Genomic DNA, 18,558 nt, shown 5'->3' with positions numbered 1-18,558 from the left:
TTCAGGCAGTGAATTTCAGGTAATAACTATTGTGTAAGAACACTTCCTTCAAGCTGACACATTCCCAGTCTTACAGAAACCTTCCCTCACCCGTGCCAGATTTTCCACACCATCTTCCCTCTGTGCTTGGTCATTGACACCATTCACACCTCCCCTGGACCCAGCCTTTGTGTTTAAACTTGTCCCATTACCACCCTCCTTTCGCCTTGCATCTCTGCACCTATTGTTATTAATCTCCTCACCCATCTCTTTTGTTTTCACTCTGACTCTTTACAAGACTCGTGTCGGAAGGAACTGCAAATGCTGGTTTAAACCGAACGCTGGAATAACTCGGCGGGACAGGCAGCATCTCTGGAGAGAAGGAATGGGTGGCGTTTCGGGTCGAGACCCTTCTTTAGACTGAAGTCTCGACCCTAAACGTCACTCATTCCTCTCCAGAGATGCCCAATCAGTTCCACTAAGTTACTTAAAAGATTTAACAGGGATCTGAGGGGTAAACCTTTCACACAAAGGGTGGTGGGTGTATGGAACAAGCTGCTCGAGGAGGTAGTTGAGGCTGGGACTATCCCCACGTTTAAGAAACAGTTAGACTGATACATGGATAGGACAGGTTTAGAGGGATATGGACCAAATGCAGGCAGGTGGGACTAGTGCAGCTGGGACATGTTGGCCGGTGTGGACAAGTTGGGCCGAAGGGCCTGTTTCCACACTGAATCACTATGATTACAGCATTCTGTGTCTATCTTCTTTACACAACCTGCTATTGGTTGTTGGAGGCAGGGAGAGGGCGTATTCAACGAACAGAGTGCATCAGAGCACACAGGGAGAGAGGGCTTGGGGAAGATTCATCTGAAAGTCTTGTAACTTTGTCAGTGCCAGAAATATGGTGACTCCTGCGTGCTGCCCAGGTGTGGCGTGCCTACAGGATATGATTATTCCGGGTTGCTTGCAAAAGGAAGCATTTCACCGTACCTAAGTGACCTGTGGCTATCAAACTGTACAACGCCTCCCCCTTCTGTCATGGGGTAGGCTGACTTACCCCCCTCCCCCCCGACGCAGGATCGGAGGCAACGGCTGCAAGGGGCCTTTGTGGCCGGCTGTAGCTGGGACTGTAAAATGGCACCTCCCACATATTGACTCAGTGGGCTGCTCTACCTTCTGTATCAACTGGGGTGATTGTGCTCATGTACGGAGAGAGTTTTGCTGCGCTGTATGCAAAAATATATTTCACAGTACCTGGTACACGTGCCGATGAAGAAACCATTGCACTTTGGTAATATCAGGCCTGGCGGTCCACCATTGTCTAATCAGACACCACAAATTAACAAGGTTAAAGACCCTGAGAGAAGAACAGATTATTTTTTAATAATCACCACACACAAAACAGGACTGAAAACAAAACAGCATTTCAACAAATCAATTTATTTTCACAGAAAAATACATTATACGATATGCAAGAACAGATATTGGAAAAGATGGTGACTAGTTTGGCAGAAACTGATTATACTGGAAAACAATAAATGTTGACATTTAGTGGAATAGCACGAGACACATCCAGAGCAGAACACTGGGATGCTGCAGCTCACCACAGCTCCAGCAGCCAAATGACAGAATGATTGAAGAAACCAAGAGGGTGAATACAGAACATCTGATCCAAAGCAAATGCCAGTCACCTGCTCTCTGGATGCACTTCATTCTGTGCAGTTTGCTGTAGAGTTCATAACTTAAATCATTCCTCACTTAACCACTACTAACCAAGCCTCCTCCACAAATGAAATATTAACATCGGCCAGCACAGTAAATTGCATATGCACTTTAAAATGAAAGCATATTTCTTCTCACGAGATAGATAGTGGGATGGAAACTTGTGACCGTAACAATTGAAACATCGGCGTTAAAATTAATCAAAGGAGCTGGCTAACAATTAACGTGTAGGAAGGAACTGCAGATGCTGGTTTACACCAAAGATAGACACAAAATGGCTCGATTGTAATCAAGTATTGTCTTTCCGCTGACTGGTTAGCACACAACAAAAGCTTTTCACTGTACCTCGGTACACGTGACAATAAACTAAACTCAAAAGCTGGAGTAACTCAGCGGGTCAGGCAGCATCTCTGGAGAAAAGGTCGACGTTTCGGGTCGAGACTGGAGACCACTTCTTCAGAAACTGAAGATTTGAAGAAGGGTCTTGATCCGAAAAGTCGCCTATTCCTTCTCTCCGGAGATGCTGCCTGGCCCACTGAGTTTCTCCAGCACTTTGTGTCTATCTTTGGCTTACAATTAACTCCCCTTCACATGGCAAGCAGTAATTTCCAGGTAGTTTTAATGTTTATCCAGTTGGTTACTGTTTCTGCAAGATGGTTGTTTGATTTAATTGTTTCTAACAGGTTACTAACAGATCCCTGTGCTGTACTATTCCATGTTCTAGGTTCTAACCCTCATTGGCAAGATTTGGGAAACTAAAGCTGCTGCTTTTTATTTTTGCACGTAGTGTTTCAAATACTAAAGTAAACCACCACATGAAGACATATAAGGTACTGATTTGTGCATTAGAGATTTCCTGGTCAAGAAATTCAACCAGTAGATTTTTACATGTTTTGGTTACATTCAAGTCTGTCAACACCATCTGAAAATTAAAGTGAAGTTTAATTAAATCTGCAACAGAAGGGGATTAGAACTCATTTAGTGTAGGGACTGCAGATGCTGGTTTAAATCAGAGATAGACACAAAAAGCTGGAGTAACTCAGCATCTCTGAAGAGAAGGAATAGGTGACTATTGTGAAGAAACATCCTTTTCTTCAGGGATACCGTCTGACCCGCTGAGTTACTTCAGCTTTTTGTGCCCATCTTCGGTTAGAACTAACTTTGTAGCCGTTTAAAAGGGTAGGCACCAGGACGATGGGCAGAACGATCTCCCCTTGTACTGTATGAATTCACACACAGTCGAGTGTGGGCATTAAAACTAAAATGTTAACCACTTTTCCATCTTAGATGCGGATTTAGTTTAGTTTAGTTTTAGAGATACAGCGCAGAATCACGAGCCCTGCATTTTTTTCAATTTTGCTAAAGATGGTTGCCCAGTAGTTGCCGGGCCTCAATCACCTGCTGACACCAGGGGGCGCAACAGGTGGAGCTGCTGCCTGACGGCGCCAGAGACCCAGGTTCAATCCTGACTTTGGGTGCTGGCTGTGTGGAGTTTGCACATAGTTCTCCCTGTGACCGCGTGGGTTTCCTCCGGGTGTTCCGGTTTCCTCCCACGACCCAAAGACGTGCAGGATTGTGGGGTTATTGATCTCTGAGGATTTACTGTAGTGCGCAGGGCGTGGGTTGAGAAGATGGGATAACATAGAATTAGCGTGAACGGGTGATCAATGGCCAGCGTGGACTCGGTGGGCTGAAGAGACAGTATCCATGCTGTATCTCTAAACCAGTTAAACAGGCAGTTCAGGAGGAAGCTGATTCTAATCTGATTTGAACCTCGGGTAACTTCTACATTATATTCTATATTTGTGTGTAGGATCAATCCGAATAAAGAATACTTTACAAACCATATCCCCAAATTAACTGTGTCATTTCACTTATCATTAAACCATCAAGTGTAAAGTGGAGCATGAGAATCATTTTTCTTCAATACAAAGGCTTTGAACAACTTCACCAGTTGGCCTGTAAACAAAATATCACCTAGTTTTAACTAGGTTTCAGTTTCAATAAATTTCCACATAAACAATTTCATTTCTATTAAAATTTGTTTCATTCAACTTACACGATGTAGATATTCCCTTCATTTTTTGTTGTGAAAATTACCCCCTACATTTACATTCAATTATATTACAATCACACAACGTATTCGTACAGAGGCATTTATATGGTTATCATACAAAGTTCGTATTTTCCCAGTTTGAGACAGAGAAGCCCCTGCCTTTGATGCTGCTCAACTGAGGTACAACATGTGCCCATTTCAGCCGCACTAGCTTTCCAGCTTGAACCTATCAGTAGGAGGAATGGTTAAGAGGGAACTGCCGATGCAGGAAAATCGAAGGTAGACAAAAATGCTGGAGAAACTCAGCGGGTGAGGCAGCATCTATGGAGCGAAGGAAATAGGCGACGAAACGTCTATACCTAGTAGGAAGAATGGGGTTTTTAAAAGGGGGGGAGGTCTCCATAGCCTCAACAAAATTAGCTTAAAAAACCAAATTATTGAGCAAACTGCTTGCTTGATGATAGTGTCAGAAGCCAGTCGAGGTTTTTTAATACTTATTTCCAGGACGCTAGCAAGACCGTATTTATTGCCCATTGCTGGTTGGTGGCTGATCTGGCTCTTTCATGAACACGTGGTTTTTTTAGGCTACATCCAAGGCTGACACAAAAAGCTGGAGCAACTCAGCGGGACAGGCAGCATCTCTGGAGAAAAGGAATAGGTGACGTTTCGGGTCGAGACCCTTCTTCAGACTGAGAGTCGGGGGGGAGAGAGAGTCTAAAGATATAGACAGGTCTTAGGACAAATGAATGGAAGATATGCAAAAAGCAACAAAAATCAAGGAAAGGTGGAGCCCACAATGGTCCATTGTTGGCTTGAGATAGGCGATAACGAGTTGTACAGGGTGGAACTCAACAGGACGACTGTAAAACTAGTATGATGACTAGGGTAGGATAGGGACGGTGAGAGAGGGGATGCAAGGGTGAAAGTTAGAGAAATCAAAGTTCATACCGCTGGGGTGCAAGGTGCCCAAGCAAAATATGAGGTGCTGTTCCTCCAATATACGTTTGGCCTCACTCAGACTATTGAACATCAACCATAGTGGACAGAGTGGGTAGACGTGACTGGCAGAGTTTTCAAAACAGCTTATCATTCTTTTCTCTGCTCTAACACCACAAGCTATCAGCTTGATCACATTTTAATGCCGCAAGTACGACCATAACCACTGTCAGATGGATCAATTTGTTTTTCACAAGTTGTCAAAGGGTGAAGAATGGAACTCCGTTGCTTTTCATTAAACCAAGGACTGATTGTGTAAGTATCAGCGTTTATGTTCACTGCCAGTAATTCAGCTCACAGGCAAACAATCAAAATTATTTCTCTTTGTGGTGAAGGAAATGTAGCACTTTAATAAACGCGGAGCGTTGGGTAAGAGAAAGATGCAAGGCTGGCAAACAATAGCGACATTGTAGTATACTTCCAGCAAGTCTACTTGGGAGGCAGTAAAGAATCGACCGTACACATAGTGCATGCAAGATGAGGAGGCAGGGCTATCTATTGTGTTGAATCCAAGTCTCCTGTTTCAGCACCCCTCACTAAATATGAATCAACTTGCACCCTCAAAACTTTTGAATAATACCTTCAGTTTTGATGTACGGCGGGAGAATTCAGGTGGAAAGATCTTCAAGGTGAATGTTAATTTGTGTGGGGCATTGATAATTACCCCATTCAATTACCTCACTTAAAGTTAGGGACAGTTGAAAAACAGCTAATTCTGATAGAATCACACTCACTGATGGATTGCAGCAACAGAGAATTAATGGCATTTGAGCAATTAGACTACTTCTGTGAACACACCCGACATTAGTTACAAATTAAATATCCACGTCATAAATTCTAGGAGCAGAATTAAGCCATTCAGCCCATCGAGTTGATGCTGCCATTCATTCGTGGCTGATCTGTCTTCCCTTGTCAACCCCATAACCCCTGACACCCATACTAATCAAGCTCCCTTTAATAATCCCGAGAGAAGCCTTTACAACAGGGTGAGTGCTGTACAAATGCACAGTAATCACCTTATCAAAGCGGATATACTGTTCCTTGCACTTTCAGTCCTTATTTTTACTGATCAGTTGGAGAATATCACCGCACTTCACCACAGCCAGGAGGGTGCGGAACAACTACTGCTACATTGGCTGCTTTGTTAACTGACTACCAGTCTGTCTACTGCACAAGAGCTGCAGAAGAGCTATCTAACTCTAAAACCATTGAACAGGAACAGTGGTCACAGATCAGCTCGTCAATATGGATCCTCCCATCACTCTCCAATCCTTCATAAATTACAAGCCTTTTCAGAAGAAAGATGATTCCGGGGATGAAAGTCTCCCATGAACTGCTCAAGGAATGTAAAGATGAGCATTTAGGTGGGTTTTTTGGTGCAGCAGCAGCAGCAGCAGCAGCACAGGACTAAAAGTTAAGGAGGCAGCAAGCATACAGACTTTACTATACCACCAGGATGGGGGTTGCGACTTGGGGCTGTGGTTGAATTTCCCCCACAGTCAGAAACAGATCAATGGAGATGCAGACAGTCCTTTGGTGCACAGTTGAACGATCTCTTGAGATGTAGATAACTCTCCCCTCTTGAAGTGTGTATAGTCCAAAGAGATAGCAGACAATCTAACTACTGGTCGGTGGATGGTGTAGAGATGAATCATCAAAAAGTGGATTCTTCACCTCCATCTCTCCTGTCTGTGGCGAGCAAAAAAAAGAAAGGCAGATATTGTGACACAGCAGGAAGATGTGGAGGAAATGGGTATTCTGTTTAACACTGCCTGCCTGGTGCCATTGCCATTCAGTCTCCCCAGCCTACCTGAAACGTTTCCCTTTCAGAATGCAAGCAAGGGAGCGAGCTGTGAATGGGTTTGTTGCTGATTCACAAGCACTGCCGCTCAGAAAACACTGCATGTTAATAGGCTTATAAAGATGTAATAATATGGCTAATATCTGTTCTCTTTGCCTAGCTGTGAGGAGCATTAACATAAGAAAAGGCCGCTGGACCTCCCTCCTCTGCTTTGTCCTTGCAGCACTTTATTCACAACAAGCAGCAATAACAGTGTCAATGGCAGGAGCGGCAGTAAAACTTGGTCAGTATTTTTCCTGCCGCAGTTTGGTTTCTTGTTAAAGATTCCAGCATCTGCAGTTTCTTGTGGCTCCATTGGAGGCTTGTAAACTGTGGATTACTAGTGCGATGTGTCAGAGGCTCATAAAGTTATACAGTGTGGAAACTGGCCCTTCGGCCCAACTTGCCCAACAGCGCCAGAGACCCAGGTTCCATCCTGACTACGGATGCTTATCTGTACGTTCTCCCTCTGACCAGCGTGGATTCTCTCTGAGATCTTCGGTTCCCTTCCACACTCCAAAGACAAATGGGTTTGTAGGTTAATTTGCTTGGTAAATGAATATAAAATTGTCCCTAGTGTGTGTAGGGTAGTGTTAATGTGTAGGGATGGCAGGTCGGTGCGGACACGGTGGGCCGAAGGGCCTGTTTCCACTCTGCATCTCTAAACTATCTCCAAACTAAAAACCAAAGGAGGGGACAATTTATCTCTCCCTCTTCTCCCCATAACCCGACACCCATACTAATCAAGGCCGTACTAATCTATCAATTTCTGCATAACAAGTCCTGACTGATCTATCAATCTCCACCTTAAAAATGTCCATTGACTTGACCTCCACAGCTGTTTGAGGCACAGATTCACAAAGAGCCAGCACGGACAATTGGTGGAAAGCCTAACGTCTGCAGTATAACTGTTCAATGATTACTCTGTGTAGGAAGGAACTGCAGATGCTGGTTTACACCAAAGAGAGACACCAAATGCTGGAGTAACCCGGCGGGACAGGCACCATCTCTGGAGGAAAGGAATAGGTAACGTTTCGGGTCAAGACTCTTCTTCAGACTACATTCACATTACTTTGGTACTTACAGGAGCCAGTCCTGGGCATTCATATACTGTGAAATCACCATCTTCATTTTCTCCTTCCGATTCTGTTGCTGAATCCGGTACTTTGGATTCATCTTTATTTCTGCATAGCAAAAGTGCAATTGTGAAGGAAGGACAATATCCAACATTTGGAATAGTGCATCAGCCCTTCCCCAATCCAAAATGTACAGCAGAGGTCCTGGCAAAATTATTTAGCTTGCTAACATTGTAATATCAAAGTTACACAAATATGGTTTAAAGTGAGAAAACCCTGGGTAAGTCAGCATTTTGAAGCATGTTGGGCTTTAATGATGTAGAGATCCCTATCAAATATACACAAATGGAATTTCTTTCCTGAACTTCCTCATAGTGATAGGAGCAGAATTGGGCCATTTGGCCCATCAACTATTCTCTCATTCACTTATGGCTGATATTTATCTCTCCCTCTTCTCCCCATAACCCGACACCCATACTATTCAAGGCCGTACTAATCTATCAATTTCTGCATAACAAGTCCAGACTGATCTATCAATCTCCACCTTAAAAATATCCATTGACTTGGCCTCCACAGCTGTTTGAGGCACAGATTCACAAATTCACCACCCTCTGACTAAAGAAATTCCTCCTCATCTCCTTTATAAAGATACATCCTTTTATTCTGAGGCTATGGCATCTGATCCTAGACTCTCCCACTAGTGTAAACATCCTCTCCGCACCCACTCTATCCAGGCCTTTCATTATTCGGTAAGTTTCAATGAAGTCCTCCCTCATCTTTCTAAACTGCAGCGTGTACAGGCCCAGTGCCGTCAAACACTCATCATATGTTAACCCAATCGTTCCAGGGGTCGTTCTTGTAAACCTCCTCTGGATGCACTCCAACGCCAGCACATCCTTCCTCAGATACGGGGCCCAAAACTGCTCACAATATTCCAAATGCGGACTGACCAGCGCCTTAAAGCCTCAGCATTACATCCCTCTCTTCTATTTACGCACCAACTCCAGTCCATTAGTTTTTTCAATGCTGTTTCTCGGTTGTCAATGGTGCAATTCATGAATAAAACGCATCGGCTGATCTCAATTTTAAGTAGCATGGATGAATGATTTGGAACAGCCTCAATGTTCTTAACCAAGAGCATCCTGTGGTCAACAAGGTCACTGATGACTGTAGGGAGGAACTGCAGATGCTGGCTCACACAGAAGGTTGACATAAAGTGCTGGAGTAACTCTGCGGGCCAGGCAGCATCTCTGGAGAAAAAGGATGGGTGATGTTTCGTGTATGAAGGAGGATCCCGACAAGAAACGTCACACATCCTTTTTCTCCAGAGATGGTGCCTGACCCACTGAGTTACTCCAGCACCTTGAACTGTCTATCTAATGTCATTGATGAATGGAACTGCAATTCCCAATCCATTTTAATTTTTTTGTTTGATTGTATGAGATTCACTACCACTAAATGAATTACTCAAAATACTCACTTTTCCATTGATAGCATCTGCTGCTTCTGATGTTGGTAGTGGTACATCTGAGCACTCTGTGCCAGTTTATTGTCTCCATTCTAAACAAAGAGATACATTCATAAAGAAGGTACATATAATATTTTGAGTATCCGTTGCAAGAATCTCTAAAGTAATGTGTAGGAAGGAACTGCAGATGTTGGAGTAAATCGAAGATAGACACAAAAAGCTGAGGTAACTGAGCGGGACAGGCAGCATCTCTGGAGAGAAGGAATGGGTGACGTTTCGGGTTGAGACCCTTCTTTAGGCTGACCCGCTGAGTTACTCCAGTATTTTGTGTCATCCTTCGATTTACACCAGCATCTGCAGTTCTTTCCTACACAGATAAGTGAGAACGTTGAATAAAAAAATAATTATGAATTTTAAGATTAGGGTCTGGGAGAAGTGAAGAAAAAATAAAAAAGAGAGAGAGAGGCATTCAAGTGATGGGTTTAACGACACTACACCACTTGCATTGTTTATTTGCATGGGTATTGGGTAAAGAAATGCTTATTGAAAGGGTTGAACCTAAAACAGTGAAAGAAACTGTTCATGGTACTCTATTGTGCCATGTCAATTCTGGTTAGTGTTTTTCACAGAACTAATCACTTTTGGGTGCAATAAAAACAGGAATATTTATGATCTCGGGCAGCATCAGGTGAGGTGAGAAATAGGACAGACATTTTAGATTAATGAGCACTCAAGTTTCAGTTCAGGTATAGACTCCTTGAACTCACCACAGATTTCTCAATTTGGGCGTTGGATCCAGTTATGCCGTAACCTACATAATCTGTTTTCTGACTTAACTTTGCTTCCTTTTGTAACCTAGAATTAAAAAACAAATCATATAATAAGCACATCCTGTGAATGAGATAAAGAAATTCCATTTTATTCAAACTGGGTTATATTTTGCGATGTAAAATTAGAAAAGGGCAGCGTGGTGGTGCAGCGGTAGACTTGCTGCATCAGAGCCAGAGACCCTGACTACGGGTGATGTCTGTACGGAGTTTGTACGTTCTTTTTGTGACTGCGTGGGTTTTCGCCAGCATCTCTGGTTTCCTCCCACACTCTAAACGTACAGGTTTGTAGGTTAATTGGCTTGGCGGAATTGTAAATTGTCCCTAGTGTGTGTAGGATAGTGTAAGTGTGCGGGGATCGCTGGTCGGCGTGAACACGGTGGGCTGAAGGGCCTGTTTCTGCCCTGATTCTCTAAACCAAACTAATTATGTTCATGTGATGGGAGCAGAATTAGGCCATTTGGCCCATCAAGTCTACTCTGCCATTCAGTCGTGGGGTGATCTATCACTCCCTCCTAACCCCATTCTCCTGCCTTCTCCCCATAACCCCCAACACCTGTACTATTTAGGCAGGGAATAGGTGGATACAGACCACAGTGTAGGCAAATGGAATTTGGTTATTCTAGAATAAAGAAGGGGCGCGAAGCTACACTGTTCCATGTTCCACACTGAACATTCTATCACCGTATCTGTCATTATATTGTCAAGGTTATAGAGTCAAAGAATATTCCATCTTCAGCTTTTTACTACTCTATTATGTTACATCATGTTAAGATCAGTTCCCAGTTGCCCTCGTTTCAAGAAAACAAAAAGTCACATTCCTCCTTCACGTTTTATCGTTTAGCACTTCAAGATCTTCAAAGCCTATCCTTTATTTATTTTTTACTTGGAGGAAAGCTTGAAGCCTACAACAGAGTAACAACATCCCATTTTATTCTGAATGTAAGATTCTTTATTAATCCCTTTAAGCAGTTTGAGAAGACTCACCTGTACCAGCAGACGCCAGCAATGATTAATCCTGAAACACCGGCCACTGTGCATACAATGATCAAAGCTGAGGAATAAATAACAGGTCAATGTTAATTACTTTCTACATACCTCATAATAACTTCTACTTTGAATGAAATTGCACTTTATTAAAACTAGACTGATATCACCTTCACTTTTAACAAACTCCCTCAGGAACTTAAATCATTGGGATACAACACCAGCAAGTTAAGTAAATCTACTGTGAGGGAATGAACTGCAAATGCTGGTTTACACTGAAGATAGTCTCAAAATGCTGGAGTAACTCAGCGGGACAGGCAGCATCTCTGGAGAGGAGGAATGGGTGACGTTTGGGGTCGAGACCCTTCTGCAGACTGCTGCAGGACTCTTGTCGGAGAGAGGAGCAGAACCTCTTCAAAGTAGGCATACCTGAGGAGATTTCACAGTGGAACAGATATAGTGTGTAGAAAGGAACTGCAGATGCTGATTTAAACTGAAGATATGTACAAAATGCTGGAGTAACTCAGTGGGACAGGCAGCATCTCTGGATAGAAGGAATGAGCGACATTTCGAATGGAGACCCTTCTTCAGACAATCTGTCCAAAACAAATCTACTTTTGCTCCAAAGCAGCTGCGTGCAAGGGTAAGCAGCAAGCTCTGTGGTGGGGTATGGTCATCCGTTGCTGCGTTTGGTTACAGCGAGTGAGGAATTAAGTTGCACCCCGGCCACTCCCTCCTCTTCCCTCTCCCATCAGGCAAAGGGTATAGAAGTATGAAAACACACACCTCCAGATTCAGAAGATAGACAAAAATGCTGGAGGAACTCAACAGGCGAGGCAGCATCTATGGAGGGAAGGAATAGGCAACGATTTGGGTCGAGACCCGAAATGTCATCTATTCCTCTCCATAGATGCTGCCTCACCTGCTGAGTTCACCAGCATTTTTGTCTACCTTCGATTTTTCCAGCATCTGCAGTTCTTTCTTAAACACCTCCAGATTCCGGGACAGTTTCTTCCCAGCTGAACCATCCTATTAATAACTAGAGAGCAGTCCTGAGCTACTATCTACCTCATTGGAGACCCTTGGACTAGCTTTGATCGGACTTCACTGGTTTTATCTTGCACTAAACGTTATTCACATTATTCCCTTTATCTGTACACTGTGGATGGCTCGATTGTAATTATGTATTGTCTTTCACTGACTGGTTAGCACGCAACAAAAGCTTTTCACTGTACCTCGGTACACGTGACATTAAACTAAACTAAAAATCTTCAAAAGACCCAGTGTGCTGGAGTAACTCAGCGGGTCAGACATCTGGAGAACGTGGATAGGTCCATGTTCTCCAAGTTCAAGTGAGTTTATTGTCATGTGTCCCTGTATAGGACAATGAAATTCTTGCTTTGCTTAAGCACACAGAAAATAGTAGGCATTTACTACAAAACAGATAAATGTGTCCATATACCATGATATAAATATATACACACATGAATAAATAAACTGGTAAAGTGCAAATAACAGAAAGTGGTTATTAATAATCAGAGTTTTGTCCGAGCCAGGTTTAATAGCCTGATGGCTGTGGGGAAGTAGCTATTCCTGAACCTGGTTGTTGCAGTCTTCAGGCTCCTGTACCTTCTACCTGAAGGTAGCAGGGAGATGAGTGTGTGGCCAGGATGGTGTGGGTCTTTGATGATACTGCCAGCCTTTTTGAGGCAGCGACTGCGATAAATCCCCTCGATGGAAGGAAGGTCAGAGCTGATGATGGACTGGGCAGTGTTTACTACTTTTTGTAGTCTTTTCCTCTCCAGGGCGCTCAAATTGCCGAACCAAGCCACGATGCAACCGGTCAGTATGCTCTCTACTGTGCACCTGTAGAAGTTAGAGAGAGTCTTCCTAGACAATCCGACTCTCCGTAATCTTCTCAGGAAGTAGAGGCGCTGATGAGCTTTTTTGATAATTGCGTTAGTGTTCTTGGACCAGGAAAGATCTTCAGAGATGTGCACGCCCAGAAATTTGAAGCTCTTGACCCTTTCAATCATCGACCCGTTGATATAAATGCGGCTGTGGGTCCCCCTCCTACTCCTTCCAAAGTCCACAATCAGTTCCTTGGTTTTGCTGGTGTTGAGGGCCAGGTTATTGCGCTGGCACCATATGGACAGTTGCTCGATCTCTCTTCTATATTCTGACTCATCCCCATCAGTGATACGCCCCACAATAGTGGTGTCGTCAGCGAACTTGATGATGGAGCTCCAGAGATGCAGCCTCATCTGCTGAGCATCCTCCAGCACTTTTTGTCCTTTTTTGTAAACCACTATCTGCAGTTCCTTGTTTCTCAATTAAAGTCTTAAATTGTGATTGGCAATTTTAACTTGCAGAAGCCACACTGAATTATGTGCATTGTCTATATTGACTTTCCCTGCACTAATAAGGGCATGAACTGGGAAACACAAAGTTTTCATTTCAAGAATAGTCATGCCGTTTAATTTAGGAGCTAGTTGATGCAGTCAATCGGCAATTAGACGGTACTTCACAATTCAATGGCCTGTGATTAATAGGAGCCTGAAATACATGATGATTGCCTAATTAAACTAAGGATGCGTGATCATTAGGTTTGCACTTTGATGCTAATGAAACTGTCTACAAAGCATGTTTAAAATTTATAGTGGATAATCCCACTCCAGATGTTGGCATATGAAGTCCAAATGATTTATTTACAGTAAGTGTGCTGGCAGATTCATACAAACAAAAATCGCTAAACATTTTCCTGATGGATTTTCTTTACCAAAACTCTCAGTGCTATTAAATTCACTGAACCCATGAGGGTAGAGTTCTATTTGTGCCACAAAATGTCTAAACTAAGACCACAATTCAACTAACCACCAAGATCAGAGTCAGCATGGCTAGTTCTGCAGCCTCACAATTCATAGATGGTGAAGCAATCAGATCAGAAGAATATGCGGACTCGAGTCATGCAGCCCATCACAGATAAAGAACGTTGTTGATTACCGTGACACCTATTTACTTTTAGATTTATTTTTTATTTACTTTTAGAGATACATTGCCCAAACAGGCCCTTCGGCCCACCGAGTCCACACTGACCAGCGATTCCCACACATTAACATTACCCTACACACGCTAGGGACAATTTTTACATTTACACCAAGCCAATTAACCGACAAACCTGTATGTCTTTGGGATATGGGAGGAAACCGAAGATCTCGGAGAAAACCCACGCAGGTCACGGGGAGAACGTACAAACTCCGTACAGACATCGCCCGTAGCCAGGGTGGAACCTGGGTGTCAGGCGCTGTAAGGCAGTCGCTCTACCGCTGCGCCATCTTGTCACACCGTGCCGACTATTCTCGTCTTGTACTACCAAGAATTGCTAACCCTAGTGAATCTAACTAGGGCTAGTGAAACCATGATTGAACTTTGCAAAACAGGTGCTTTCAATCCCTGAAGTCATTCCAAATGGTTTGGAAAAGAATAGCTGCACAAGCTGCATTATAATTGTTTACCAGCAATTTGTGAATAAATCTACAAACACCCACACAACCTAAAAAATCCACTTCCTCTGAAATGCAATGGATACTTACTGAGCAGGACAGCATCAGCGGCAGGAACCGGTGATTTCTTTGGATGACTCTTTACGGCTGCCACTTTAGTAGATCTATGTTGCGGTGTGCTTGTAGTCACAAGGTTGCCAGATTGTTGGCCTGCACGAATTACCCTCGATTCATCTTGCACTTGAGCAGCTTCCAAACTGTTAACTGTTAACACAAAGTATTGCATCGGAAACTTATATTTGACAAGGGATCAATTTCGTTTTTTAAAGGAGATAGAGACACACAATACTGGAGTAACTCAGCGGGACAGGCAGCATCTCTGGAGAGAAGGAATGGGTGACCTTTCGGGTTGAGACACATCTTCAGACTCATTTGTTTAGTTTTAGATTTACAGTGCCAAAACAGGCCCTTCAGCCCACCGAGTCCACACTAGTAGATGAGGGAGTGGGAGCTTGGAAAACAGAAGTCATTGAAGAGACGAAGAGCGTGTGGGGTGTCGTGGACCCAGGTCGGGAGGGATTGGACCAAGTGGAGTCGAGGTATGTTGAGATGATTTCAGTGGGAATTTGAAGAGATGGCAGTGCAAAGAAGTAAAGTCCTGCTCCAACAATATCAGGGGATGTGGGAGATGGAATGCTATCTGCTGCTCTCCCCATTCCTGCAGTAATGAAGGATTGAGGAAGGCAAAGTAATTCATAATTTACACCCACATATCATGAAGGCAGCAATTATCTTGATGTATTTAAGGTGGTCAAATATTTATTCCTTGCCAATTCAGGACACAGAGTGCTGGAGTAACACAGCGGGTCAGGCAGCATCTCTGGAGAACATGGATAGGTGACGTTTCGTGTCGGGACCCTTCTTCGGTGACTGCAGTGCACAAAGTGCTGGAGTAACTTAGTGGGTCAGGCAGCCTCGACCCAAACGTCACCTATCCATGTTCTCCAGAGATGCTGCCTGACCCGCTGAGTATCTAACATTTGACCATACAACAGAGCCCATGATTATCTTCACACAAGACTCCCATTCTTTCCTCTCTGTTGTTTTGCTCTTAAATCCCTTCCTCTTTCACTATCACTCTACACCTTTTACTTCTCCCCCCTTGCTTCCTCCCTTCCTTTTACATCCCTCCTCAATTCTCTCTAGTGTATTCTCTCCCCCTCATCCTCCCCTTATTTATCCATCATAGAGCAGCCAATTTTTTAAAAATAAAAAAGGCATTTCCCCCCCCAAAAATAAACTTTATTCAGAATAAAAAACAAGAACAATGCAAAAACTCTTCTGGCATTCTCAACGGCTATACATAAATTTATTGACGTTAAAATTGGTGATGTTTACAAAAATATAATTTGTAAAGGCACCCTTGTCACTCACGTGGCCATAACCCTAACCCTTGTATGAGGGGAGTCCCACCATTGACCTTGCCCCCCAATGTCCAGCAGTGGAAAGACCCTAGACTGTGTTCCTCCCCCACAGACCCTTGGCGTTGGCTGCACCAAGCCTCAGTGAGTCCGGCAGCATCTCAGGAGAAAAAGGATGGGTGAAATTTCAGGACGGGACTCTTATCCAGACATAGGTGATGTGTCGAATCCCGACCCAAAATATCACCTATCCATTTACTCCACAGATGTTGCCTGACCCGCTGAGCCACTCCAGCACGTTGTGTCTTTCAATGGAGGACATTAGGAATTAGATTAAAGTTTCAATAAACAAAAGAGCAAGTGACCAGAGGAGGTTACCGTGAATACCCTACAACATGTTAAGCAGGTTTATGTGCAGAATAGGACACGAGTAGCCAAAACCAGGGTAAACAAAAAAAGTACCCAAACCTTCCTTCATCCACACGTGGTAGACAAAAATGCTGGAGAAACTCAGCGGGTGAGGCAGCATCTATGGAGCGAAGGAAATAGGCGGCATTTCTGGTCTGAAGAAGGGTCTCGACCCGAAACGTCGCCTATTTCCTTTGCTCCATAGATGCTGCCTCACCCGCTGAGTTTCTCCAGCATTTTTGGCCTCCTTTGATTTTCCAGCATTTACAGTTCCTTCTTAAACATTTCACCCACACTTGCGTATTTCCAACACAGACAACAATACGTGTTTCTGCATTCACAGGTCTGAGCGAACAATGCTGCAATTGTCACAACAGATCAAAGTGCCACCATTTTACAGCAGGTAATGGTGACCAGCAGAGAAGCTGCTTATTGCAATGGTGCAAACATAGGGACAAAACCCAGCAGGGGGCTTCAACAAAGGACACAATGGGTCTCAAAACCATTTCTTTCACATTTAGGATTTGGTCTTAAGCCCTCTGATGTGCTGAGTGAAAGTGCACTTACCCACTGCATTTGAGTGTGATGCTTGTAGACTATTAACTCTTTTGGCCAGAATCGATGCTATGTGATCAATATCACTACCAAAATCTTCCGCTCCATGTCGCATCTCTGCAGGGTAAAAGAGAAAAAAAAAAATCTGAATAGGGCAGCAACCTGCAAGTAGTTTTAATGAGTTAAAAGTAAAGATAACAGAAATGGATCTTTGAAAAATATCAGATTACATTGAGGGCCCAATCCAATTAAATTGTACAAACTACTTATCCTTAACATCCAGTGCAAACTTATTTAAATAGTTAATTAAAAATAAGATAAAATGTCCTACTATTTAAAATACATGGTAAATTATTAACGTGTTCATTTTTGATGTTAGCTGTATTTAATGCCACTGACACAAGGCATGGAGGTGCATGAATGCATACTGCACTGATTTTCACTACAGCAAAGTTTAGTTTAGTTTAGAGAGCCAGCATCACCATTCAATATGATCATGGCTGATCATCCAAAATCAGTACCCCATTCCTGCTTTCTCCCCATATCCCTTGATTCCATTAACCCTAAGAGCTAAATCTAAAGGGCCTGTCCCACTGTACGAGGTAATTCAAGAGCTCTCCCAAGTTTAAAAAAATCAAACTCGTGGGAAGCACGTAGAATGTACGTAGCTGGTAAGTCGGAGCTCGGGCCGTCTCTTAGCGGCTCGTAACGCTAACGGCAGGTACTCGGGAAACGCGTGAAGATTTTTCAACATGTTGAAAAATATCCACGAGAGCCCCGAGTATCTACGAACTTAATTCTCCGAGTTCGAATCAGGGGAAACTCGGGAGAACTCTTGAATTAGCTCGTACAGTGGGACAGGCCCTTAACTCTTTCTTGAAAATTTCCAGTGAATTGGCCTCCACTGCTGGTGTTCTTAAATAAAACTGTCAACACCACATACCATAACCCCCAACAACTGTGAGCAGTTGCATGGGAAGGCAGCAGGGAATCTGGTAATCACATATCACACTCTCTCCCGACAGGAGCAAACAGGCTCAGTTCTAAGCAGGAGGGCCTGACTGACCTAGGCAGCAGGAGCTGGTACAATTGTAAAGTAGCTGCTTGCACAGTGTCAGGTTGCAAACACTCAATGGGTCTGAAAGAAGACAGATGAGATTGATGACAAATTGCTTACTTCTTAATAAGCAGCTGGCAGCCGACCCACCTCCCGGGTTCCTCCTTCACCCACCCACCCCCACAGTTCACAATGGTCAGCAGCCTATACAGCAGCATTTCTTAGGATTTGTTTCTGGATGGTACTGGCCTGGGGTGGAGCAGCAAGGCGATGAGTTTGGATTGATTTAATCACTCAGAAAACATACAATGCCTGAGATAATGTCTGCACTTTCCTGTTCGGCTGAACTGCATACTATTCAGTTTTTCTTATCAGGTCTTTATCATCCTACCCCGGGCATTTTAACGACTTTAATGCCTTGTTGACACTGAGCCTCGGTGCCGAATGCAGGGCCTGTGCTAGCCACTTGCAAGAGTGACCATAACTGGCCATGACTGAGCATTGCAACTGGAGGCAAACCAGCAGAGCCAACTGCAGGCATCACACAAAGATCACACAGGGCGGCATGGAAGCACAGCGGTAGAGTTGCTGCCTTACAGCACCAGAGACCCGGGTTCAATCCTGACTGTGGGCGCTGTCTGTAAGGAGTTCGTACATTTT

General features: G+C 43.7%; 1 protein-coding gene across 2 annotated transcripts in view; it reads right to left on the bottom strand.

The window, feature by feature from the left end:
• Positions 1-1,402: 1,402 nt before the first annotated feature.
• Positions 1,403-18,558, bottom strand: part of npdc1 (neural proliferation, differentiation and control 1) — a 100,198-nt gene continuing 83,042 nt past the window's right edge. Inside the window, exons 3-9 of one of the 2 annotated variants that reach the window (XM_033049144.1) lie at positions 16,854-16,958; positions 14,548-14,721; positions 10,955-11,021; positions 9,908-9,995; positions 9,153-9,232; positions 7,681-7,780; positions 1,403-6,445 (exon numbers count right to left, since the gene is read on the bottom strand). In XM_033049144.1, coding sequence (XP_032905035.1) covers positions 6,374-6,445; positions 7,681-7,780; positions 9,153-9,232; positions 9,908-9,995; positions 10,955-11,021; positions 14,548-14,721; positions 16,854-16,958 — 686 coding nt within the window. In that variant the 3' untranslated portion in view covers positions 1,403-6,373. The remainder of the gene's footprint in view (positions 6,446-7,680; positions 7,781-9,152; positions 9,233-9,907; positions 9,996-10,954; positions 11,022-14,547; positions 14,722-16,853; positions 16,959-18,558) is intronic. The other variant, XM_033049145.1, reaches the window with a different exon arrangement.

The sequence above is a fragment of the Amblyraja radiata genome, chromosome 32 (assembly GCF_010909765.2).
Source record: "Amblyraja radiata isolate CabotCenter1 chromosome 32, sAmbRad1.1.pri, whole genome shotgun sequence".
Taxonomy (NCBI): domain Eukaryota; kingdom Metazoa; phylum Chordata; class Chondrichthyes; order Rajiformes; family Rajidae; genus Amblyraja; species Amblyraja radiata.
This window is presented reverse-complemented; position numbering and strand designations above follow the sequence as displayed.